Source organism: Atractosteus spatula, chromosome 28 (genome assembly GCF_055471065.1).
Source record: "Atractosteus spatula isolate fAtrSpa1 chromosome 28, fAtrSpa1.hap1, whole genome shotgun sequence".
NCBI lineage: Eukaryota > Metazoa > Chordata > Actinopteri > Semionotiformes > Lepisosteidae > Atractosteus > Atractosteus spatula.
This window is the reverse complement of record NC_142733.1, coordinates 9867062-9891286: the sequence shown is the minus strand read 5'-3', so window position 1 is coordinate 9891286 and position 24225 is coordinate 9867062. Positions and strand designations below refer to the sequence as shown.

Genomic DNA, 24225 nt, shown 5'->3' with positions numbered 1-24225 from the left:
CAAGCACAAGCACGGCTCTTCAGAGGAACAGGAGCCTGACAGTGAATGTGTATATTTATCGTGTCCACCACCCTTTTGTGCGGAGGAAGAGAGTCATAAACTTGAGAACTAACCACGTCGAGCCTCTGCTGCGTTACTTGTCCTATAGTAACCCCTTTCCATCTGCAGCGCTGTAGTGCTGACGTGGGCGTGTTCTACCGACTGAGGTCCAAAAATGAAATGCTTGAGCATCCTCCGAGGACGGAGGACCTGCCCCCCCTCCCCCCGCTACGAGTGTCAACATCCGGTGGCTCCACATTGGCCACAGGCCCGGGCGTACGTGGGAGGGGAGCGTGTGGCGTGATGAGGACTCCGCTCTGGGGCGGGCCAATCGGAGCGCCGTGTCCATGGCAGCGGCGGAACTCGGAGGAGCCGCGGGGGCGGGGCCGGCCCGCCGTTTGAAAGTGAGCGATGGGCGACCCGGCCGCTTCTCCGCGAGACGCCGCACGCGCCGGCTGTGGGCTACGAGCAGGCACGATCGCGCAGCGACCCCAGACCCCCCAGCAGCCGCGGTTCCGAGGATGCACTGTAAGAGCCTTATTCGTCTGTTTTCCAGTGTTTGTTTTGGACTGCTTTCAGTAAAGGCCACCGGTACCGGCGGAGCACTCGAGGTTGCATGTGGGTCACGATGCGGAGAGCCTTTTAAACTCGCTCATTAATCAACCGGGTGTTTCATCTTTTTGTCTGAGGATCTTACAGCACTCGTCTTATAACGTGATGCCAGGCCGTTTTTTAGATGCGATTCCCTGCCTGGATTTGTTTAATTCGTATTTCAGTCGTGGGGATCATTCTGAATGGTAGTGAGCAATTTTTTTTTTTTATGTGGGTCAAACGCCGAGCCTCGTGAATCCTCTTTACATAGAAATACACTGTAAATGTAGTAAGTTCCGGAGCTGAATGCATCGTCAGTAGCTGAAGGACAATATCCTGTGCATCCTGAAAGGGCGACGGCGGTGTGACTCGTTTTAATGTCCGAGCGCTCGCTGGGCGGGTCGGCGGCTCCCTGGGTTCGGCCCGGCCCGGCCCGGCCCGGCTCGGCTCTCTGAGTGAGCGAGACCGGCCGGTTTTGGTACCGACTGTCCGGCGTGTCCGGCAGGAGCTGAGGGCGTGGCGCTGTCCGCCCTCGCCGGGCTGGGTCCGAGTCTTTCTGGGGGAGGGGGAGAGATCGGGGTGCGGTGGTGTCTCATTTTTACAGCCCCACAGAAGGAGTTCCTAACGGGGCCGGCGTGGCCATATCAACCCCAGTGGACGGGGCCGTGGGTCGTGGGCTGTTGCATTTCCTCGGGTCTCTTCATGTTGAAGCAACGACACGCCCAAAAGCCCGAGTGCCTACAGCCGCTCCAGCTGTTGCTGGCCGCAGCACTTTCCAGCTCTGCTTCCGGAGCCTTAGATGAGGGAATTGCTGGGGCTGGGTCTTTGTGGAGCAGCTGTCGTTGGCACTTCGGAAGTCAAAAATATGTTTTTTTCCCCCCTCGCCGGCTCCAGTAATAGCTGTTTCGGGCGTGGTGAGTCTGAAGGATGCGGCAGTTGCTCCGCGGACGAATGATTGAGACAGGAAACTGTCAGGGCCGATCTCTGGAGAGGACTGGCTGCTGCTGTATTGTTCTCGGCACACAGCACGCTGACTGATGTGGTATTCATCGAAAAACAAAACCTGCCAAAGTCGGCTTTTTTTGTTGTGCATCTCAGTTTAAACGAATGAAAAAGAGGACTACGATATAAATGGGCGAATAAATCATTAAATAAACTTGTCTTAAAACTCCGACTTGAATAGTCTGTTCCGGCTCTGGGCTCTTGCGAGTGCTCAAGCTAGACTTCTCCGAGTTGTTTGCCTGTTGGAAGGTGTCCGTGTGCTTGTTCCTCACGGAAAAAAATAAAAAGGAAGATCTCTGCGCCCGGGCGTGTCTGGTGGTTTACATCGCCTGAGCAGCCGGTGAGGAATGTGGGCGCATCTCTGCTGTCTGCGCCTGGGTGAGCAGGCCGGGGATAAAGGAGTCGTTGTCAAAAAAAAAAAGAAAGATGTGTAACAATGTAGCTGCCCGTGTCCCGTCCGGGCTACATGATGGAAACCCGTGCCGTGCCCGCACCACATTCCGTGGTCTTGTTGAGAAAAACGGCTTTCAGTCCCCCTCCGTCTCCAGGCGCCTTTCTAGCGAGAGCTGCTGCCTTTGGAGAGGAGCAGTCAGGAGGCAGCCTGGTGGGGGCTCGGGGCTGGCAGGCTGTGGGTTTCAATCCCAAGTGAGACAGTGGAGCCGTACCCTTGAGCCAAGTGCCTCAAGCAGAACGCTCCAGGAAAAAATCCCCCTGTGAGTCCCTTTGGACAGAAGGAGCAGCCCAATAAAATTAGTAGCGCTAATGAGGAGAGTTGTGCAAAAAGGGGCAGTTTTCTAAGCTCCTTGGCTGTAGCATCACCTGTTATTGTAACTCTAAACGGATAAAAACAAGCCTGGAGGCTGCCGTCCAGGGGCAGGGGGGGCTGGTTCTGTCTGTCTCCGGCAGTAGCCAGGACTTTCCGATGTGCTTCCTGTCTCTGGGCTTCGCTGATGGGAGGGAGAAGGGAAAAAACGGGCTGTTAAGAAAACACCCTGCCCAAATATGCAACCACCCCTTGCCAGAACTGCATTTATTCTGAGCTCGTGTACCACTGCCAGTGGGTTCTGTTCCATCCCTCAGGACTGTGCGCTTTCAGTGCATCGCTTTCAAAAAAGTTTTCTTCACACTTCTGCCTGCACGCTCCTGCGTTCTGCATTTTTATGGATAGTGCTTCTTTTTGGGACTGTTGAGAAGTCTTCTGTAGCGAAGCCGCTGCCCTGTTTCTGTCTGTTGGTCTCCACCTATAAACGCAGAGTTGTTTGTGTGCCAGTCACTTATTGCTTCCTCTTCAGGGCCTGCTGGCTTCAGAGCTTTCGGAAAGAGGCCCTTTGTCAAGCACAGCTAGGGATTAAGATAAAGTGCCGTATCGGTGAGGATGAGGAAGTGCAAGCATGAGAGCACCAGTCCCTGAGGATGTTAGGTTATTTTGTGCTCGATCGGGAGACCTGGGTCACTGCAGGGCACTCACAGCAGAGCCCCTTCACTGGGATGGGGTTGCTCTCTAAGTGACATTCCACCTCCTTATTAAAATCAGCAGACGAAAAAGCCCGCATTGATGTTACCCATTGACCTTCACGGAAATATCAGTTTATATTTGTTTTATACGACAGTTTTATAAGTTTGTGTGGAGTCTGTATGTTCTCCGTGTGTTTGCATGGCTTTCTTCCAAGTGCTACGGTTTCCTCCCACAGTCCGGAGACATACTTGAAGGTTAATTGGTTTCTGGGAAAACTGGCCCTGGTGTGAGTGTGTGCCCGGGGATGAGCTGGTGTCCTGTCCAGGGGGTACCCTGCCTTGCGCCCTTGGCTTTCCCCCGTAACACAGAATTGGAAGGAGCTGTTAGAAAATGGATGAATTGGGGCTTTTCTGATTTTACTCAGAGTCAAACTATGACCTCTGACCCCTGACCCCTGTCTCTCCCATCGGCAGTGACGCTGTGTGAGCCCGCCATGTCGGCCGCCGCCGTGTTCGAGCACGCGGGAGACCCCAGCTGCCTGCCGCCCTGCAGACTGGAGGACAGCAGCGCTTCTCTGGATGATGTCTTGGTGGAGTCGACCGCAAAGTAGGTGCAGCGCCGCCCCCCCCCCCCCCCCTTCCCGCGAGTCAGCGCGGCCCGGAGGCCGGATCCAGACCCGGAGGCCCGCGGGCCGCAGGCGACCGAGTAGGCGGAGACCGAGAGACTCTCTGCCTGACCGCTGACGTGCCGCTGTTGTGGGCTGTGAAAATGCCGCTCTGAAATGTGTGGCCTTGTGCTTTATTAAGGGACCATTGTGAAATTAAAAGGATTTTTGTGCTGAACGTGTTCGTTGTTTTTTTACTGCTGCCTTCCTGCACACGCTGCAGTTTTAGCAGCCTGGGCTCTGCGGCGGCTCGTCTCAGAGAAGCTCGGGAGCGGGCTGCCAGCAGAGATCTGGGTTTATGAACAGTAAACAGAGGGAAGTAAATGAGTGTGGCACTGTGCCCTTTGGCCCTCTGATGAAGGAAGCACATCCTGTTTGCACTTCCTCTCTCAGCTGTGAAAAACCGTCTTCCTTCACTGGAGAGAAAGGGCAGGAAAGAGTCTCGCAGAGCGCAGACTGACGAGAGACACACATTGACGTCGGTGGAGCTGGGATATTCCACTGCTGTCAAGAGATCAAATAAGGTTCCTGGGATCTGGAAAGGGGCCCCGGGTTCAATTCCAGGGGTGCTGTCTGTGTGGAGTTCACATGTTCTTTCTGTTTTTGCTCGTGGGTGTCCTCTAGGTGTTGCGGTTTCCTCCCACAGTCCAGGCCGAAGACATGCTGGAAGGTTAATTGGCTTCTGGGAGAACTGGCCCTGGTGTGAGCGCGTGTGTGTCTGAGCTACAGACAGCCTGGCCAGTGTGAATTCCCCCTGAAAAGGCAGTTCAAGCTTCACTGTAAATTGGAATTTCATAAAATTAGCCCTGCCTGCCCTCCTGACGTGCCCGTCTCTCCACAGGGAGTCCGCTGGCGGGAGCGGAGATGAGGCGGGGACCCCGGCAGCACAGGGACCCCCGCGGGCGGAGGTGGCCGGCGCACAGGAAGACAAGCAGGCGAAGGAAAACGGTAAGGCGGAGTCGTGCCGAACAAGCAGAAAACCTTCAAAACGGACAGCGTGTTCATGTCTAAGCGTGGTTCACACCCATCTGGTCTTCAGTGGCCTTCGCCTTCCTGCTGTGAGCTTTGTTAACCTTTGGTCTACTGTAAGGCTTCTGTTTTCGAAAGGAAACAGGCTGCTGTGGACAGCCCAGGAATTAGCAGTGCGCGGCCGGGGTATCTGGTTTTGCGTTTCTCTTTCGCCTGTTCACCACCCTGCTCTGGCATCCTGGCAAAAAACAAACAAACGAGTGACCCACTCCCTGGCCAAAATATTAGGAACCCCACCACTGAATGAAACACGGGGTTTCTGCAAACAGTGAGAGCAGCTTGAGCACCTCCTGGCCCACATTCCACACGGGACACCAGTGTGTACAGCCCAGCGCCACTTGGTTCTTCTAGAAGGGTCTGGGCCTCCCGTCGTTATTCTTGGAATGGCGTTGGAATCTGGGGAAAGGCGACGGATTCCATCTCGCGCTGCTCAGGCCTGCAGCGCGTTCCTCTTGGGCCAACGAGTTCATCTGTCCTGCAGACTGGGGTTCCTAATATTTTGGCCAGTGGGTGTCGGAAGGGTGTCTAGCAAGAGAGAAGCGAAAAAGGAGCCTGTCAGCTTTCTCGCTAGTGGTGTGAGCTGTAAAAAGCCTTGTGATCACAGCGGTCTGAGTCACTGTTCTTATTGGTGACCCATATTACACTAAGTGTATTTACACCCCAAGTTGAAGTGTGATCGGCTGTTTTCCCAGTGTTTGTCTGTTGTACGCGCCATGCCCTTGGCACCGCGCTCTGCTCGAGACCCATGAGGTTCTCGGCCTTCTGCCTGTGGTTTGATTTCCTCGCACCGCTGTCTCTGAGGCCTGTCCCCCTCCTCTGTGGTGCAGCACTACAAGTAAAAGGATACTAAACAAAGCCTGAAACTGCCAAGAAAATGTCCTGGTTCTACTGAAAAGAGCGATGGTGTGCAAGGGTGCGATTCCCAGGATAACGTCTTCTCAGTGGCCTAGCGTGCTGGACAAGATCAAGTGGTTTATGTTTTGCAAGACAGGAAATGTTCTAATTGGAAACCGATTCACTTTGTTTAGAGACGAAGGTGCAATGACCTCTTAACTCCGGGCTCTAACTCTGCACTGTTCTGTGCCTGAGCTGTCTTCTCGGTTGTTCTCGAAGAGTCTCTTGACCGCTGTGAAGGCTTTCCTCCGGGTTAACCAGTGTGCTCCATTTGTCTTCAAGATCATAATCTACCAGATGCTGACGTTCTGCAGGCTGTTATACCGCAGTAGCTTCTATATGAAGTCATTCTTCACAATAGCAGTTTTATTAGGTTTAAAATGCGGTCATTCTTCACAATAAAATAAGTCATTCTTCACAATAGCAGTTTTATTAGGTTTAAAGTACGGTCAGCTGCTTATGCAATACCTTCCCTGGTATGGCAGATGACGGAAAAATTGACAGATCCGTTTTCACCGTGTAACCCCGAATGATCTTCATAGATAAGCAAAGTTGGACAGTACTGGGATGGGAGACCTGCAACTAAAACCAGTTGCTGAAGTGATGATAGAGGACCAGTAGGTGACTGGGAAAGCAGTAGTGGGATGTTCCTTATTACGGGTAAGATGATAAAGTCCAGCGCAAATGATCATACAAGGTCCTGTGGCACTCTTTGGAAGGGTAGGGTTGTGAACCTCAATATCTTGGCTAAATTCCACTGTGGGCTTGCAAAATCTGCCCAGCCCCCCTCAGTTCAACTGGTGAAGCAGTTTCCCACTTCTCTGCCTGATCTGCGCCACTATACAAGTGCAGTCGCTCGTTAATACAAATCTGACACTGCTAACGAAGACAAAGCGTGCTTGGCCCAGAGGAAGCAGTGGCCCACGGAGTATAAAGTCTACTGTATATGGTCTCTTCCCTCAGAGCTTTGACGTACAATTCCAGCAGGTGAGCTGATAAAATGAGTTGGCCACCTCTGCGCTGCGCGAGACTGAGAACCCTGCAAGCCGCTGTCTGAGCGGAGTTGTACTCTGTCTGGTGTGATAAGCCCGCGGGGGAATTGCACGCCGGCCCTCTGTGAGAGGGGGAAGGGGCAGGGCAGCTCTCTCGCTGGCGCCCCGCCAGGCTGTGACCCGCGGGGGCCCCGCCGCGCGGCTCGTGGCGAGAGTGCGGTCGCACCGCCCCCCTGGCCCGGGCGCCTCTCTCATCACTGACGCGGACGGGGGGCAATGAGAAGGCCCTTGTCGGAGCTCCGCCGTGTGGTGCGTCGACTCCGCGGGCGCTGGGGCCAGCAGTTCACTCTGAGTGGCCAGTCCGCCCGTCTTGCCTGTGTGCTGCCTGCTCGGCTCTCCCGACCGGAACAAAGAGCCATTCAGCTCCGGGAGCTGTCGTGGGAGGCCTTTCCGGCCTCCAGGATGTGTCCCAAGAGCCCTGTGAGCAGGATCAGGGAGCTGATGTCGATCTGGGACTGTGTGCTCTCACACCCGGATCAGGTTTTACTACACCGGTCTTGGATGTAATACTGTCTTAGTGCCCCCCACAGATATCCCAGTGGTCACCGCAACACAGATCTTGCGCGATAAGGAAACGGTTTATTTATAAAGGTAATAGAGTTGAAATAATCCTTCTTACTTATGTTTGAATCCGTGAATTAAAGAAAGACGCATACACATGTGCTTCATTAACATTGCAGCAAAAAGATGATTCACAGTTGAACACCTTTTAAAAAAACAAAAAACAAAAGCTTATTAATAGCAGATAGGTACAGAATGACTGAATAATAAAAATAATTGGACGTAGCATCCACGTCCTTACTACAGTGGCGTCGTGAGTGTGCGCTGAAAGCAAATTTTAAAACCTTTGGCGTGTAATGTGCATTGTGCAGTTTTACCTGTCAAAATTCGACAGTGTACAAGTTTGCCTTGTCTCCTCTCTGGAATTGGTGAAGCAAAGAGCAACCGGATACAGGTTCAGGCTAGAAGCGATTTTGTTGTTGTTGCCATACCCAGAGAGACGGGGACAGGGACATTTGGAAATTGACTTAATCTGTGGCAGAGGACACCTGTGTTCACAAGCTGGGGGGTCAGGACCCCAGCAGCACGTCTGCCGGCGTGTGCGCGTCCGTCCGTCTGCCTGCGGGGTCCTGACCCCAGAGCCTCTCGCCTGCAGGGGACGTCCGGCGCCCCGGCTCCCTGGACCTGAGCTCCTCCAAGCTGCAGCTGTGGACGTCGCAGCGGGACGGGCTGGTGAGTCTGCGGACGGCCGAGTCCGGCCCGGCAGCCGAGCCGCCCGTCACCGTCGACCAGATGTTCCGCGACGCGGTGAGGAATTACGGGGACCAGACCGCCCTGGGGTGGAAGGAAGGAGACCGCTGGAGCACGCTGACCTACGAGGAGTACTACGAGAAGTGTAAAACGGCAGCCAAGAGCTTTTTGAAGGTAAGCTGCCGCTGCAGGCCGGCCTTCAGGGCACGGTTTCTGGGCGGACTGGTCTGGGTCTGGAGGGCAGGAGTCCAGCGGGCTTAGCACATCAGCAGCACCAGACCTGTGCAGGAGGCTGAAATCGCTCCTTGTCATGTCTTAATTGCGTTATTTTCAACTTCTTCCTGGGGCCTTGTGCTGCTAAACGAGTCTTGTGAGGAGCAGCCCTGAGGTCCTCACTGCGCTGCTGTTTGAATGCCCAGCTTCGCGTTTCTGGTTCTGATCACTAGGAACAGTAGAGTGACCTGACCAAGAATTGGGCATTTACTGTTTTAATACACAAAATGTATGCTAAAACTGCACAAAGGACATGGTCATCAAAATACATGTAGTAACATACTGTGCGAATCACACCATAACAGAATAAGCAAGATCTACAATAATATAAAGGGGATAAAGGAAGGGGAGTAGAAGAATGAGGATTAGGGGAGCCAATCTATTGAGGGTAGAAAAAAAGTTAGTGCTTCCTTTGCATGCTTAACCCTGCAGTGGCCAATCCACAAGGACTTGGTGACCTTTAACACCTCGTTTTTGAAAATGCTTGAAGAAAAACAGCCCCTTGGTGCTGAGAGTCAGATCAGATCGTTGTGTTTTTCCCCACACCTTTACCATTGAGCAGATGTGCTTGTGACTGAGCACTGAGCATGATTTTCTGGGGATTAGGGAAAATCCAGTACTTCCTGTTGCTCTTGAGCTTTATTCTTGGTGCCTGGTTTGCAGCGCTGCAAAATGCAGAGATGTACATTTTATTTAACCAACACCCAACAGCTCAAAGAAATCTGACAAGGCTTCTTGAAGTACAGTATTCAATTAAAATTTTTTATTTAATTTACCTTGTTTTAACAACATTTAAGCCTAAATGCTAGTCAAGAGATGTTCACTTTTCTCTTTAATTTTCCATCTCAGTTTGTATTTTAGTCTCTTTATCTACAGCTGTGCTCTTCTAGTCTGGAGATCTGAAAGAGTATCTTTAGCTGTGTCGTGAAGGATGCGGTAGCCCATTGCTAATTTCCGATGTTCAGCTTCTTTTACACCTGGAAGTACAGTGGTGTTAAAAGAATGCCCAGGATTTTGCCGGGAAGCTAGTCAAAATGGGAAAAAGCTCATGACAGCATGTGGTTTGGACCTTTGACGCTGAATTACAGTGAGGCTTCTGTGGCTTGTTTTAAAAGTGTTCCTCCTGTGTTAAGCCCCGGGTGGCTCGTTATTTGTGAATGAAGTGTGGAGTGACAGTCAGGCCCGTGGGCCCGTGAGCTGAGTTGCATCATCTTTTTTGCAGCTGGGGCTGGAGCGTTACCATGGAGTGGGCATCCTGGGATTCAACTCCGCGGAGTGGTTCATATCCGACATCGGCGCGATCCTGGCAGGGTGAGTTATCACCTCGTCCTCGCGGGGATTTAGTTTTAGTTTTCCTGGCACTGTTGTGTCCGAAGGCTCTAAAATAACTGTCCAGGTACGCAAAGGCAAGGACAGCGGCCATAGTGTGAAAACCTCAATGGTGAGTGTGGAAAGCTCACTGGAGCGGTTCTGATCTAGAATCTCGATGCCTCCGCTCCACACTGGGCGGTGCAGCGTGCAGATGAGACGTCTTCATACGTACACCAGAGAAGTCGTGAGTGAGAGAGGATTTGATCTGTGCTGCGTGTTCGCTTGCTGATCGACCCAGGAGTCTTGCACAGATGGTTCTTGAAGCTCCTCTGGGAAGTTGGATTCGAAATGGGTCAGCTTCCTCTTCCACACATCCCCCGCCAGGTGTGCAAAGGAGAGCCTCCTGCTCTCAGGAGTTTGCCCTTGCAGTGCGAGGTTGCCCCCTGCTCCCCGGTCCGGCTCCTTCTCGACCTGCAGTAACCGCTGGTTTCTCTCGTTTCATTTTCCAGGGGGTTTGCTGTGGGCATCTACACCACCAACTCGCCGGAGGCCTGCCAGTACGTGGTGGAGAACAGTAAAGCCAACATCCTGGTGGTTGAAAACCACAAGCAGCTCCAGAAGATCCTGCAGGTAATCCCCGCCTCGAGACCTGGTGCGTCCGAGTCCGCGGGCGTATCGAGCCAATCGGGGATCAGTGCCGCACGTGCGATGTTAAAAAGAGAGAATGGCTCTCACACAAGGCGTGTCGCCCTTTTCAGTGTCCCTGGATCTAGGGGAGCGTTTTCTGTCTGAGGCTCAGCAGCGCAGTGTAGGTGTGACCAAACAGGAAGAGGAAGAGCTTGTGTTGTCCTTTATTTCAGCTGGCAGCGCCAGTGACTCTGCTGTAGCTCCAATAACACTGTAAGGCTTCACTGTACAGGCAGGTCATACTGTTCACTATAGCACTGTGCTCTATTTAACATGATCTTTCTTTTATGCCATTCCAAATTTGAAGAAACAAGCAAATCTAAAATGTGCAAATAAACGTTTTCTTGCCTTTGAAACTTAAGGCTATTCCGATGCTCCGATTTTACAACTTCCTAACAGTTGATCTGACTAATTGAAAGCCCTTCATTGTCTACCAGGTTACTAGGTTATTTTTTGTTGGTACTGTAATTTAAGATGAGGAATTAAGAACAGTTACAAACGAGGAGGCTGTTCAGCCCAGCTAGCTCGTGGTGTCATAGATGCTCCCTCGTCTCTCTTGTAGATTCAAGACAAGCTCCCACGTTTGAAAGCCATAGTCCAGTACAAAGATGCACTGAAAGAGAAGAGACCAAACCTATACACGGTAAGTTTTTCCTTAAGTTTGTGAAAACCTCGATGGTTCGTTGCTACTTGGGGTCTATAAATCATAAACAGTGCAGAATAGTCTTAACTTTTAATTTCCTGCACAGGCCTGGGGTTGTGTTTAACAATATTTATGCTCCAGGTCTGTGGGCTGAGAACTGTTCACAAGGACTTTGGCAAAATCCTGCATGCCATGCACAACATTTATAAATAACCCAGGCGTTGGATTCAGGAATGAAACTGACTAAAATTAGAATGCAGAAATAAATTTAGATATTTTCTACATGAGTAGTATACTTTTTTTTTCTAGCTGTACATTCTATTCGAATGTACTCTGTTAGAAGTGGTAGTGCCACAGGTGGCTGTATTCTGCTTGTGTGACTGCAGTGTGTCAGACAGACAAAACCAAGGACCCAGGACAGTCTCCCAGGCAGATAGCGGCACTTCATAAACACTCAAAACAGTATAATCAGCGATATATTAAAGAGTTTACAATTCAGAAGTAAACTCTTGGTATGACACTGGGGTATCTAATCCTGTTCCTGCAGAGTTGGTTTGTCTTCAGGATCTCATTCTGACTCTTCAGGAGCAGATGTAATTGTTTATTGTATTTTGGAGACAAGTTAACCTAACAGTTTGTTTTATCACACAACTTTACAAGAAGCAGAAGTCTGCACCCGTTTGTCAACGACTGGGGTGCAGCAGTGTTTTGTCTCCGGAGTGTTAACCCCTGTTGTGTGGCTCTCGCGCCGGCAGTGGGCCGAGTTCATGGAGCTGGGGAAGGGCGTCCCCGACTCCGAGCTGGAGGAGGTCATCGGCTCCCAGAAAGCCAACCAGTGCTGCACTCTGATCTACACCTCGGGGACCACAGGCCAGCCCAAGGGAGTCATGCTGAGCCACGACAATGTGAGTCGGCACTGCGCGCAGGCACTGCCCGCTCCCTCTCCCGCTCCCTCTCCCGCTCCCTCTCCCGCTCCCTCTCCCGCTCCCGCTCCCGCTCCCTCTCCCTCTCCCGCTCCCTCTCCCGCTCCCTCTCCCGCTCCCTCTCCCTCTCCCTCTCCCGCTCCCGCTCCCTCTCCCTCTCCCTCTCCCTCTCCCTCTCCCTCTCCCTCTCCCGCTCCCGCTCCCGCTCCCGCTCCCGCTCCCGCTCCCGCTCCCGCTCCCGCTCCCGCTCCCGCTCCCGCTCCCTCTCCCTCTCCCTCTCCCTCTCCCTCTCCCTCTCCCTCTCCCGCTCCCGCTCCCGCTCCCGCTCCCTCTCCCTCTCCCTCTCCCTCTCCCGCTCCCTCTCCCTCTCCCTCTCCCGCTCCCGCTCCCTCTCCCTCTCCCGCAGGCACTGCCCGCTCCCGCTCCCTCTCCCTCTCCCTCTCCCTCTCCCTCTCCCTCTCCCGCTCCCTCTCCCTCTCCCGCTCCCGCTCCCTCTCCCTCTCCCGCAGGCACTGCCCGCTCCCTCTCCCTCTCCCTCTCCCTCTCCCTCTCCCTCTCCCTCTCCCGCTCCCGCTCCCGCTCCCTCTCCCTCTCCCTCTCCCTCTCCCTCTCCCTCTCCCTCTCCCTCTCCCGCTCCCTCTCCCTCTCCCTCTCCCGCTCCCTCTCCCTCTCCCGCTCCCTCTCCCTCTCCCGCTCCCTCTCCCTCTCCCTCTCCCGCTCCCGCTCCCTCTCCCGCAGGCACTGCCCGCTCCCTCTCCCTCTCCCGCTCCCGCTCCCTCTCCCGCAGGCACTGCCCGCTCCCTCTCCCTCTCCCGCTCCCGCTCCCGCTCCCGCTCCCGCTCCCGCTCCCGCTCCCTCTCCCTCTCCCGCTCCCTCTCCCTCTCCCGCTCCCGCTCCCTCTCCCTCTCCCGCTCCCTCTCCCTCTCCCGCGGGCACTGCCCGCTCCCTCTCCCTCTCCCTCTCCCTCTCCCTCTCCCTCTCCCGCTCCCGCTCCCGCTCCCGCTCCCTCTCCCGCTCCCTCTCCCTCTCCCTCTCCCGCTCCCGCTCCCGCTCCCTCTCCCGCTCCCTCTCCCGCTCCCGCTCCCGCTCCCGCTCCCTCTCCCTCTCCCTCTCCCGCTCCCTCTCCCGCTCCCGCTCCCGCTCCCGCTCCCTCTCCCTCTCCCTCTCCCTCTCCCGCTCCCGCTCCCGCTCCCGCTCCCGCTCCCTCTCCCTCTCCCTCTCCCTCTCCCTCTCCCGCTCCCGCTCCCTCTCCCTCTCCCGCTCCCGCTCCCTCTCCCGCTCCCTCTCCCGCTCCCTCTCCCGCTCCGGCAGGCGCTGTTGGTGGGGGGCTGTGCTGTTGTTACTGGCCTCGACTGTTCACCAGTGCGATGGGTTGCCTGCGCCAGTATGCACGAGCTAACGAGCGCTCTTTTTCTCCTGATTGAATGTTTCTCCCATTGAGATACAGGCTCTCCCGGCTACTCAACCCGCATAAATAGAACCACCACAAATTATACAATACAAATAGATTCAATATTGGTAACTTTGTATGTCAGCTAAGTGCATTTTTAAATACTCCTCCCTTAATTTACTTTAATTTCTAGAGGGTTTATGGATGATGTATTTGTTCCGCTTTTTTTGCAGAATGGAACATATTTATTATATTGCAAAATGTGCTAATGTCAGCTATGTAGTGCGCAGGATATGACAGGTACCTACTGCCATTAAAGTGTAAAATAATGAGCACCATATGGCGCAAGAGTGAAATATCACTTTCAAAAAATGGGATTTGCGAAACATTTTCCAGAGCCAAACACTTACAAAAGTTAGGGACTGTCTTTATAGGGCTGTCCTTGATACACATGGTATAGGAGCCATGTGAGATTAGAACTAGAGTATCTTACTTAGGAGCACTCAATAACCCAAGACTAGTGGCAGACAGAGGCCATAAAAGTACAGGACACTGTCCTATGTATTGGTCGGACTGTTGTAAGCCTGCATTTTTCCCTTTGATATGAGGGTGTGCTCTTTGACCGGAAGGCTGCTAACATTATTGCCTGCTGTGTAAGGGACAAGAAGGGCTGTTGTAGTCCGTGCTTTCCTGTTATTACTCTGCTCAGCTGTGTGAGAGAGCTGTGCATGTGTTTGCGTTTCGCTTGGTCGGTAACCTGGCCTCTCTCCCCGGCAGCTGACCTGGACTGCCTTGGCCACAGCCAGGACCGTGCGGCTGACCGACGCCCGCGTGAGCCAGGAGGTGGTGGTCAGCTACCTGCCGCTCAGCCACATCGCGGCGCAGATGATCGACATCTGGCTGACCATGAGGGTCGGGGGGGCCGCCTACTTCGCCCAGCCTGATGCCCTGAAGGTGAGGAAACGCAGTTCCCAGCTGGGGCCTGAATTTCACAGCTGGAAAAAGACTGAACACCTCCGCAAGGAACTTGCCCTCTCCCCGTTATCACAGTCTCTCTCTCCCTTTTAATCTCTTCTGGCAGTTTTAGTTTTTGACTACACTGTGAAGAGTAGTGGTCCTACTTCTGTGTTGTTTTTCTGTTTAAAACAGGTGTATTCTTAACTGACTATAAACGACCACATAGACTGCTGCATGTTGACACTATACACGCTGTAGCATCTGAAGTGTCAGCAAACGTTGTCGCCAGGCATTGTATAAGGGGACTTTTCTCTTGTCACCTCAAAGGCTTTTGTGGAACTGAGCAATCCAGCCATGCAGAAGAGAACTGTCTTTCCTGTTTGGCTCTTGGGGAGATGACCTCTAACCCCACTGCCCACCTCGATTCTGCAGGCTCATGTCATGTGTGTCACTGGAAATCTCCTTGCCGAGCCCTGACGGAGGTCATAGGCTCTGGGGGCTTCAGAGTGTCCAGACGGGCCGTAAGCGATTGAGAGGCTGGGATTCTGGGGTCCGAAGCCCCCCCACTCACCTCCTCTTGGCCATGTGGCTGTCCTCCTCAGGGCTCGCTGGCCAACACGCTGCGGGAGGTGCGGCCCACGGCATTCATGGGCGTCCCGCGGGTGTGGGAGAAGATGCAGGAGAAGATGAAGTCCGTGGGGGCCAAGTCCTCTGCTGTGCGCAGGAAGGTGGCGGCCTGGGCCAAGGACGTGGGGCTGCAGACCAACCTGCACAAGATGCACGGGTGAGCGAGGGCAGGGGGCGCCCGCAGGGCACCGTGTGTGTCTCTGTGTGGTGGGGGATCCACAGGCACCTGCAGCCGGTCGAGCACAGCGTCTTGTTTTTTTAAATGGCTTGACTGTGGAGAAAAATCCCACACCGTTTCCCTAAACGACCAGTGCTCCTTTTGGATGTTAAGTCAGCAGGCTGCTCAAATTCTGAGTCAGCTTAAAGTCCAACTCGGCCACGATTTTAAATTGCAAGCTCCAGCGCCGTACTGAGCTGTGAGTGTGAGTTTTGTCTTTGCCCGGAGTGAATCACTGCTAACGCCCCCCTGTGTGCTGTATCTGCTCTGTGACTCAGTGGAGGGGAACTGCGGGGAGTTTTAGTGGATGATGCATCCCGTCTTGTGTGACTCAGCAGCTCCTGGGTTTATTTCTCCAGGTTACAGTGAGGCAGGTTAAACTGATTCTTCTTCCTCCCTGGTGCTAGCCATGCTTCCACGCCCCTCAACTACCGCCTGGCTAAGAAGCTGGTGTTTAAGAAGGTGCGCAAGGCCCTGGGGCTAGACCGCTGTACCAAGTGCTACACGGGCGCCGCCCCCATCACTAAGGACACCCTGGAGTTCTTCCTCAGCTTGGACATCCCCGTGTACGAGCTGTACGGCATGAGCGAGAGCACCGGCCCGCACACCATCTCCCTGCCCGACGCCTTCAGGCTCACGAGGTGAGGCAGCCCGGCGGGCCCCCGCTGCGGAGCGGTCAGTTTGGAACCCCGGCGGTCGGACCCCTGGGCCGTTCTCCCCCTGCGGGGCTGCGGGTCAGGGGGCAGACTGCCCGGTGGCTGCAAGCCTCAGCAGCGCCTGTGTCCGTGGTCTGTGTGCCGCGGGTACAAGAGAACACGGGGCCGAGCGAGCCTCTCAGGGAGGAGCAAAGGCGGCTGTTTCATCGTGTGTCAAAGAGGAAATGAGTACCGGCTGAAAACATCTTCAGCTGCCACTTATTTCCCACATCTCTCCTGGGCCCCGGAGTGGCGGCTGACGCTTGCGCTGCACCGAAACTCTAAACGGACGTGAACTGCAGGGGTGCTGTGCTTCTGCAAAAAATAGAAAAGGCCAGTTCCAAGGACTTGTCTGTGTTTTGCATATTTATTTGCCTGCATCTAGGCACTGTTAATTCATATGCATTATCACATGATTTTTGATGCCAGTCCTACACTGTTTGCCTGGAGCCTTTGGCGAAAGCTGTCCAGCTTGTGACCAGTGAGTCTCGAAAGAGCACCGGAGCTGCGGGGTTGGTGCACCACCTTTCTAACTCGCTGTTCGGGAAGGATGGAGGACTGGGAGGACCCGAGTCGCATCTGATTGGTTTATGGTTTAGCTGACAAATCTGGCCTCCGGTCACCAGGTGGCGCTGCAGGGATCAGTACCTGTGTTCGTGCCCGCCCCTTCAGTCCTGTGGGTCTCTCCTCCGCAGCTGTGGCAAGGTGATCCCCGGCTGTGAGACGAAGATCTTTAACCCCGACGCCGAGGGCAACGGCGAGATCTGCTTCTGGGGGCGGCACGTCTTCATGGGCTACCTGGGCATGGAGGACAAGACGGAGGAGTCGCTGGACACCGAGGGCTGGCTGCACTCGGGGGACCTGGGCAAGCACGACCAGAATGGCTTCCTCTTCATCACCGGCAGGATCAAAGGTACGGTCGTGGGGCGGCCTGGGGCAGCCGCTCTCACCTTTAGAGGACCCTAAAATCAAGCACCGGCTGAAAAAAAAGCATTTTTACTGTCGGCTCAGTTTGGGAGCGTCGGTACATAGCAGTCAGCAGGATCAGTATTAGCCTGCAGCAGGGCGAGCAATTCCCTGCTAATCATTTTTTGCGTTCCTTTGTCATCTTTTTGGCATGTTTCTGTTTTCATATTCCTGGACTCAAATGAGGTATTTATCTAACTTGGTAAAGTTACAACAATATGGTAAAAGTTTATTGTACCATAAAAAAATACTTTTGCGATTATCAGGTGATAATCCAGACAGTGATCCGCGCAGTTTCATAATGTAGAACACAGTGATGCATTTCCATGCTGTAAGAGTGAAGTTATCTGACCTTTATGACCCTCCGCTGCGCTAGTTGCGTTTGACACACGGATATCCAAATAAGACGCACATGCCAAAAATATAACTGATTTTGAGATGAAGAGGAGAACAGGTACTTGGCGTAGCACACTCCTTGAAAAGTCTGTTGTTGAAGATTTAAGGGACAAGCAGCCAGTAACTAATAATAACTTTTAAGTGTGGTGATGTTTTGTATTGTTTTGAAAGAGGTTGAGGACAGGGACAACAGGGAATACTCTCACCACAGCCGAGAGTTAATGTCGCTTCGGATTGGGTGGGGTTGCTGTAGAGGCCTCTGCTCATCTCCGAGGTAGAGAGGGAGAGCTCTCCTGCAGCAATGAGGCCTGGCTGGGCTTCATGGCCATGTTGGTGTTTCAGAGCTCATCATCACAGCGGGAGGAGAGAACATCCCCCCCGTGCCCATCGAGGATGCTGTTAAGGAGACCGTGCCCATCATCAGCAACGCCATGCTCATCGGGGACAAGAAGAAGTTCCTGTCCATGCTCCTCACGATTAAGGTGCTACATGTTTGCTTTAGTACTTGGGGGGGAGGGTGTTAGGTGGGGAGAAATGAGGGTATTTCTTTGTGTTGATGGGAGTGGACCAGGGATAGTAAAGCAGATGTCCTCTGAGGGCGCTGTGTGCTGTCTAGCATCTGTCACTGCTGCTGGCACCAGAGCAGGGCTGTGCTTGTCCAGTCCTGATGAAAGGCCATCATTACCATTGTCAAAGGCAGGCTGGCTACAGGAGGGCGTACAGGCCATTATAAGACAGTTACAGACAAAGGTATCGGCACTCTTTTAAATTATCTGGGGTCTCTTTTGCTTCTTGAAAGAATGAAAATTCATCCGTCCATTTTCTGACCGTTTTATCCAGTGCAGGGCTGCTTATCCCAGCGATCAGTAGGCGGAAGGCAGGGTACGGCCACCAGTGCTGCACCAGTCCATCACAGGGCACACACGGGGCCAGTTTTTTTAGAGGCTAATTAACCCTCCAGCATGTTCTTGGACTGTGGGAGGGAACTGGAACACCCGGTGGAAACCCACATGAACAGGGGGAGGACATGCACCACCTCCTTGACTGTATATAATGAGCCGTGTGGACCTGAGCTTTCAGTATGAACTAGTGAATACTGATGCTTCACATGGACACCAGTTTCTGTTCTGCAACTGTAAATTCTGGTTGTACTACATTGCTCCACTGTAGTATCTTGAGGCAAGTACAATGAAGGGATAAAACCAGTGTGCATCTTTTGAAGTGTGCATACAGGCACACAGAATGTGGGTGGGTCCTAGGTCTCCTGTTGTAAAAGAACACCAGTCACTGAGTAAACCCAAGACAGTCTCCCAGGCAGATAAATGCACTTCATAAATGCACAAAGCAGTATAATCAGTGATGTATTAAGAGTTTACAATTCAGAAGTATCCTGGTATGGCACAGGGGTGTCTAATCCTGGTCCTGCAGGGTTGGTGTGTCTTCAGGATCTTTTTCCCAGCTGGTTACCAGTTTAACTGGACCGATTTAACCGATTTTCTCTTGCATACCCACCCAGTACTATGGAAGCCCGTTTCTGGCAGGGAGTAAAAAAAAACGCACTATGGTATCTCAGAATTGCGACTTAGCATCTCACATTTGCGACTTTATATCTCACATTTGCGACTTCGAAATAGCCCACATTTCATTGTCTGTCCTTTTGTCATTGCAACAGATTCAGGTTCCAGGGCTTGTGCCCCTCGCCACTCCCACCCTAGTTCGTGCCTCACTGCATGGGCTCGAACCCGGGTCTTGTCCGCTGCGCTAAAGAAGACCTTTTACTTCTGAATAGTGGACGGTGGGCTTTTTAAAAAAGTTTTTATTTAAACACCGGAAATACAAAAACGGAGACAGAATATGAAATAAGATACAGAAATAGACGCTTCACATCCAGAGGAATTCACAATTATAAAAGCTGAAACTTATACTTTTTACATATTTCCATTGTATGTCATTTTTTACTTAAAAAAGGTCTTCTTTAGCTCAACTGACAAGCCCGGGTTCGAGCCCATGCAGTGAGGCACGAACTAGGGTGGGAGTGGCGAGGGGCACAAGCCCTGGAACCTGAATCTGTTGCAATGACAAAAGGACAGACAATGAAATGTGGGCTATTTCGAAGTCGCAATTACGAGATATGAAGTCGCAATTACGAGATATGAAGTCGCAATTACGAGATATGAAGTCGCAATTACGAGATATGAAGTCGGAATTACGAGATGCTAAGTCGGAATTCTGAGATACCATAATGCGGTTTTTTTTACTCCCTGGTGAAAACGGGCTTCCATACAGTACAGTGTTACTGAAATTACTATATATGTAAATCGTTTAGAGAAAATACCTACCATAGTTGTTGATGTCAGCATTAGTTCTTATTCCTGAACTGTTTTTATGAAAACTGAAAGTCCACACTGCCCTCTTGTGGCCAAGTGTAGTATTTTTGTCTTTAGTTTTTCCACACTCTGTGCTTTTTTTCTCTAAATATTTGGCTATCACTGTGAATTCAGGCTTGATAGGCTGCCCCGTGATAGACAGGTGTCAGTCATGCATCTGTCCATACAGTGTGGGCTCTAGGCTGTCAGGACAAGCACCTAACTAAATGTCTTTCTTCTGTTACTAGCTGTAAAGAATGATATAAAGTAGGCAGTGGTTATTTTAAGTTAGAGAATCAAATAAGAACTTATTCACAAGGTGCAAAGACACCTTATTTAAAAGGCGCTTTCTCTTTCTTACAAACATTCGCTTGCAATGAAAGATCTTCCTGTCTGCCTGACATGACCTCTAAATAGACACTTGCTTACGTACTTGGGCACTTGGTTTGAGAATGATTATTGAAGCCAATGTGGTAATTTTAGTGAGATTACAGGCAAAATAGTGAATATGCATAAGATCCCTTTGAGTCATTTCTGTTTCCGGGTGTTGGACATCAAGGCAGGGCTTTCCAGCCCCAGTTTCATTAGTGAACAGTTTTTAAAAGCTAGCCTGGGGCTCTGCAGGACAAAGGCTGCAGCTTCTCCGGGGGCGCAGGAGCACCCCTATGTGATGGTGGTCTGTTGGTGCTGTGTTCTGACCTCTGACCCCCACCTGCCGTCTCCCCTCGCAGTGCAACGTGAACCCCGACACTGGGGACCCCGAGGACGAGCTCACCCCCGAGGCACTGGACTTCTGCCAGAAGCTGGGCAGCACAGCCACCAAGGTGTCGGACATCACGGGGAGCAAAGACAGGGCGGTGTACACCGCCATCCAGGAGGGCATCAACCGCGTCAACGAGCAGGCCACCTCCAACGCCCAGAAGATCCAGAAGTGGACTCTGCTGGAGAGGGACTTCTCCATCCCCGGAGGCGAGCTGGGTGAGTTACACTGCCCCACTGCCCTACCCCACTCCACACTGCCCTGTCTCACTCCACTTGCTTCCCCTCCTGAGAGATGCAGGTTCAGACCTGCGCAAGGTCAGGACACACTGAACAGAAAACACTCCTCCGTTTCCCCACCTGGGAGTTAACAACCCTGCTGTTTTTGAAAAGGGTGCAGTGTTGCGATTTGCTCAGTGCAAACCGTCTGTGTTTATGGCTCCACAATTTAATTTACTGTCAACAGTGTGGGGTAGAAAAATCATACCCCCCCCTTTGCTACCTGATTCCTAGTTCCTGTTCTGTGGTTAACGTCCTCTTTGTCACATTGGACGTACCTGCTTGCACGAGCTGAAAACAAAGGTTCTGCACGCTGAGTACTTATTGCACAGCCCTGCTGAAATCCCCTGCCAAGCCCATGTGCCCTATAAGGAGTTAAAGCTCCTGCTTGAGCAAGGCACTTCCACAGAGAGAGCCCCCTGCGCCGTCATTCTGGAATGAATCGTCCAGGAAATGAGTAAAGCACGCTCACTGGACACGTCTTGGCAGCGTCCCACTGCTTGACATGTTGGGACTCTGCAAGCAGCCTGAGCTGGATGCAGCCCGGATTCTAGGCGGTTTGGAACTGTTTGCAGTACACTCCTGCCCCCTTGTTCTGACGGGGCGCTTTCAGGTCTCCTGCCGAGGGCAAGAGCGTGTGGGCGGGACCCCGAGCTCGCCTCTGCTCCAGGACAGGATTGATCTGGGTTGCTCTGACCCGGGGCAGGCGAGGACTTTCGCCCGGGTGGAGCCTCCTTCGGTTCCAGCCAGCAGCAGATGTTAGGAGAACAGTCTGTCGGGTGCTTTTTTTAAGATGGCTAACTGTTCCCTGCTTGGTGTGTTGTTGCAGGCCCTACCATGAAGCTGAAGAGACCAGTGGTCATGAAGATGTACAAGGACCAAATCGACAGCTTTTACAAAGACATTGTTACCCCAAGTACCCCCGACAATCCCCTGCCCCCAAAATAGGCCCCCTGTGCCTGCTGGTACCCCCGGCTGACACACACAGTCCCTGTACAGATCCCAGCATAAGCTTCCTCCTGCAATAACCTGTTTCCTGGCATCTTTTTTTTTTGGGCTGTTGTAAAAACATATATGAAATACTATTGTAAAATTGTCATTATATTTTTAAAATATTTATTAAAATGCCGAGATTATTGCTATACAGTAATTTAATTAAGGTCATTAATTGGGAACAAATTTTTATTTGCTGTGTTTCATCTGAAGGTGTAACTGTGGTGGAGAAAAGTCGTGTTCAGAGAGGTGCTGTATTATAGGGATATACAAGGAAAAACAAGAAAATCTGGGATGAAACGTTATTTATTTCCAGTGTTTGTTTCCGTGTTTTTTACAGACTAGATCAGAGGTGGTGTTATTGTCTTAGTTATCCAAAGGTGGAGTTGTGCAATACAGAATTGATTCTTAACTTCGAAGCCAAACAGTCCCATCGGTCAAAGATTTCGTCCCACTTCAGCCACAGAGCAGTCTCGTCTCAGCAGGGATGGTTGTTTTCTTCTTGGCCACATGCAATGAAGTACTGCGCCACCGGAGAAGCCATAATTATTTTGCTTGCTTTCACTACTGTTTAAAAATGTTTCTTTTTTTTTTTAATTGTCACGTATGACTGGGATCACAGCACTCACCTATCAAATGTTAGCATTTAGTTTTCATGCCAGTTGTCTTGTACAGGTAATTTTCCTTCCTTTCCTTACTCTCGAGTGCTTGAGGTTTTGGCCGATTCGGTCTCTCGTGCTGCTGTGGCATGAGGTGTATATGAAGTACAAGGTGCAGTATGGGCTTTTCTGAATGTCATGGCTGCCCCACTCAAAGAGCAGATTGCCCCACAGCTGTGCTGAAATAAAAAGACCTCATGGGGCCTTGAACTCCTGAATCTAAGGCCTACCTGTATAAAGAACCCAGTGTTCACTGAGGAGGTAAATGTATTGTGTTGTAGCTGATGCTGTTTGCATTTTATGAAAATCAGCTGTTGAAGGTGTGGTCGATGAAGTGTCTATGTGCAGATTTGACAGGCTGGGCATGTAGTCTACACCAGGCCTGCCCAGACTGCAGGCCCTCCAGTCTCCTTTGCATTTCTTTACTGTAGCCTACACATAAACTGATCTTGTTAACTCGCTACTGAGTGAACTGGGGAGCTAGCTATCGCAGAACAGGGGTAGGAATGGAGTGGCTTGGCTTTTGCAAGAAGAAAACTAATTACTTCCTGCTCTTTAAGTTCAGATTATTTGATAGATTTTTGTCGGAAGCTCTCTCAAGTGAGTGTCCATATTGAAGTGTCTCCTGTGTATGTAGCTGTATTGCAAGCATGTCCAGAGAGGCACACGTTCAATTCGGATATAAAAAGATTATTTAGGTTTTAAATCTATTACGCATAGAGCTTTTGAGAACTTATGATTTTCAGGAATTCAGTCTGTCTTATTACCCCTACTGCCCTTGTGAGATGTGCTGAGCTAGTGCTGTAATTATATTCTAAAATTCATTAAGTTTACTGAAAAGGGGCCAAAACAGCAAAAATGAAATATTACAAATAGCATGTTAAAAAGAAAGTTTAGCATGTAATATTCTGAAAAACTTAAGACTTTTGTAGACATGGGGAAAAGAACATTGTATTATCAAGTTTCAAGGGGCAGCTTGCTTGCAGAGGTGCACTGTGAGACAGTGAAGGGACATCTGACTAACTCGGGCTGTTCAGCTGTAGGAAACAAATAGCATGCTTATTCAGAAAAGGCACTCTTCCTGTCCTTCCTTTCTTTTCTTTCAAGAGCTCTATATCTGCTCTGTATGATGAATTGAGACATGAAGGTGAGACTTGTACGTTTCTACTCATCTTTCCTTGCCAGCTCATCTTTTTTCTTCCTGTCCTTGGTTTCCAGCTGTGAAATCGAAACTAGCCAAAAAGGAATCTGTATTTTGGCTTGGAGTCATGAGATTTAAACATTTGGTATGAAATGTTTTAAAGTGCTAAGCCATTTTGTTGTGTAGTTTCTGACAGTGACACTAGTGATGCAGGAGCACTAATGTTGTGCAGGGTTGATGTAAGGGACTAACTCTGAGCTGCTGGTTAGTGTTGGTCGTCTTTACCTCGTGATCATAGCAAAGCCAAAGGAATTCTGTCTCCAGGAGGGAAAGATATTGATGCACAGCTGGCCTGCTGTTGTACTGGCTCTTCCTGATTCTCAAAACGTCTGTTTGAAGGCAGCTTTAATGTGAAAGAGAAGAACTTGTGCTTTTTTTTTTTTTACCTGTGGTCTGTTGAATAAAATGTGTAGGAATGTTTTGCACTTGCAAAATAAGTATAAGCAGAACTGTGTGTGTAGCTGTGTTCTCTGTGCATCCTTTAGAAATAAACGGGAGAAGTGTATTTTTGTTTCTGCCTCCTCCTCTTCTCTGCTGTGTGCGTGTCCAACTGTCTCCCTCAATTCTACCAAAACGCGGCTGTCTGTCTTCACTATGAAGCACAGTGAGCAACCAGAACAAAGAGGGAGTAGAGGTGTTTTGGGTTAAATTACGTCTCTTGTTCACCTACTCTGGTATAAACTCTAGTCTGTCCAGCACATTTTTTAACAGATCTCTTTAACTCTCCAGCCTCCTTATAACCAGGAAAGGCATCATTTTGTCCAGTTAAGTAAATGAGTTACATTTCATTAAAGAAAACTAGAAGCCTGGTCCCCTGCAACTAGTGTTGTACCTCTGCTGTGCACATTAGTGTTTGTTCCTGTGCTCAGGGGAGACCAGACTAGTCAAGGCTAGGCTGCCACTAG

The 24225-nt window shown here is 51.4% G+C and overlaps 1 protein-coding gene across 1 annotated transcript; it reads left to right on the top strand.

Annotated features, from left to right (window-relative positions):
- Positions 1 to 386: 386 nt before the first annotated feature.
- acsbg2 (acyl-CoA synthetase bubblegum family member 2) lies at positions 387 to 23821 on the top strand. The gene is made up of 15 exons (XM_088907487.1): positions 387 to 567; positions 3562 to 3694; positions 4594 to 4700; positions 7884 to 8152; positions 9474 to 9562; positions 10072 to 10192; positions 10812 to 10892; positions 11648 to 11797; positions 13983 to 14159; positions 14765 to 14946; positions 15414 to 15647; positions 16397 to 16614; positions 17406 to 17545; positions 20161 to 20407; positions 21297 to 23821. The coding sequence occupies exons 1-15, from the start codon at positions 387 to 389 to the stop codon at positions 21413 to 21415; spliced, it is 2448 nt and encodes an 815-aa protein (XP_088763613.1). The 3' UTR covers positions 21416 to 23821.
- Positions 23822 to 24225: the final 404 nt, after the last annotated feature.

Excerpts from the sequence above, each read along its gene's own strand:
- acsbg2 (XM_088907487.1), top strand. The coding sequence starts at position 387 with ATGGCAGCGGCGGAACTCGGAGGAGCCGCGGGGGCGGGGCCGGCCCGC. Across the intron at positions 14,160-14,764 it reads CCCAGCCTGATGCCCTGAAG|GGCTCGCTGGCCAACACGCT; the intron begins GTGAGGAAACGC and ends TGTCCTCCTCAG. Across the intron at positions 15,648-16,396 it reads GACGCCTTCAGGCTCACGAG|CTGTGGCAAGGTGATCCCCG; the intron begins GTGAGGCAGCCC and ends TCTCCTCCGCAG.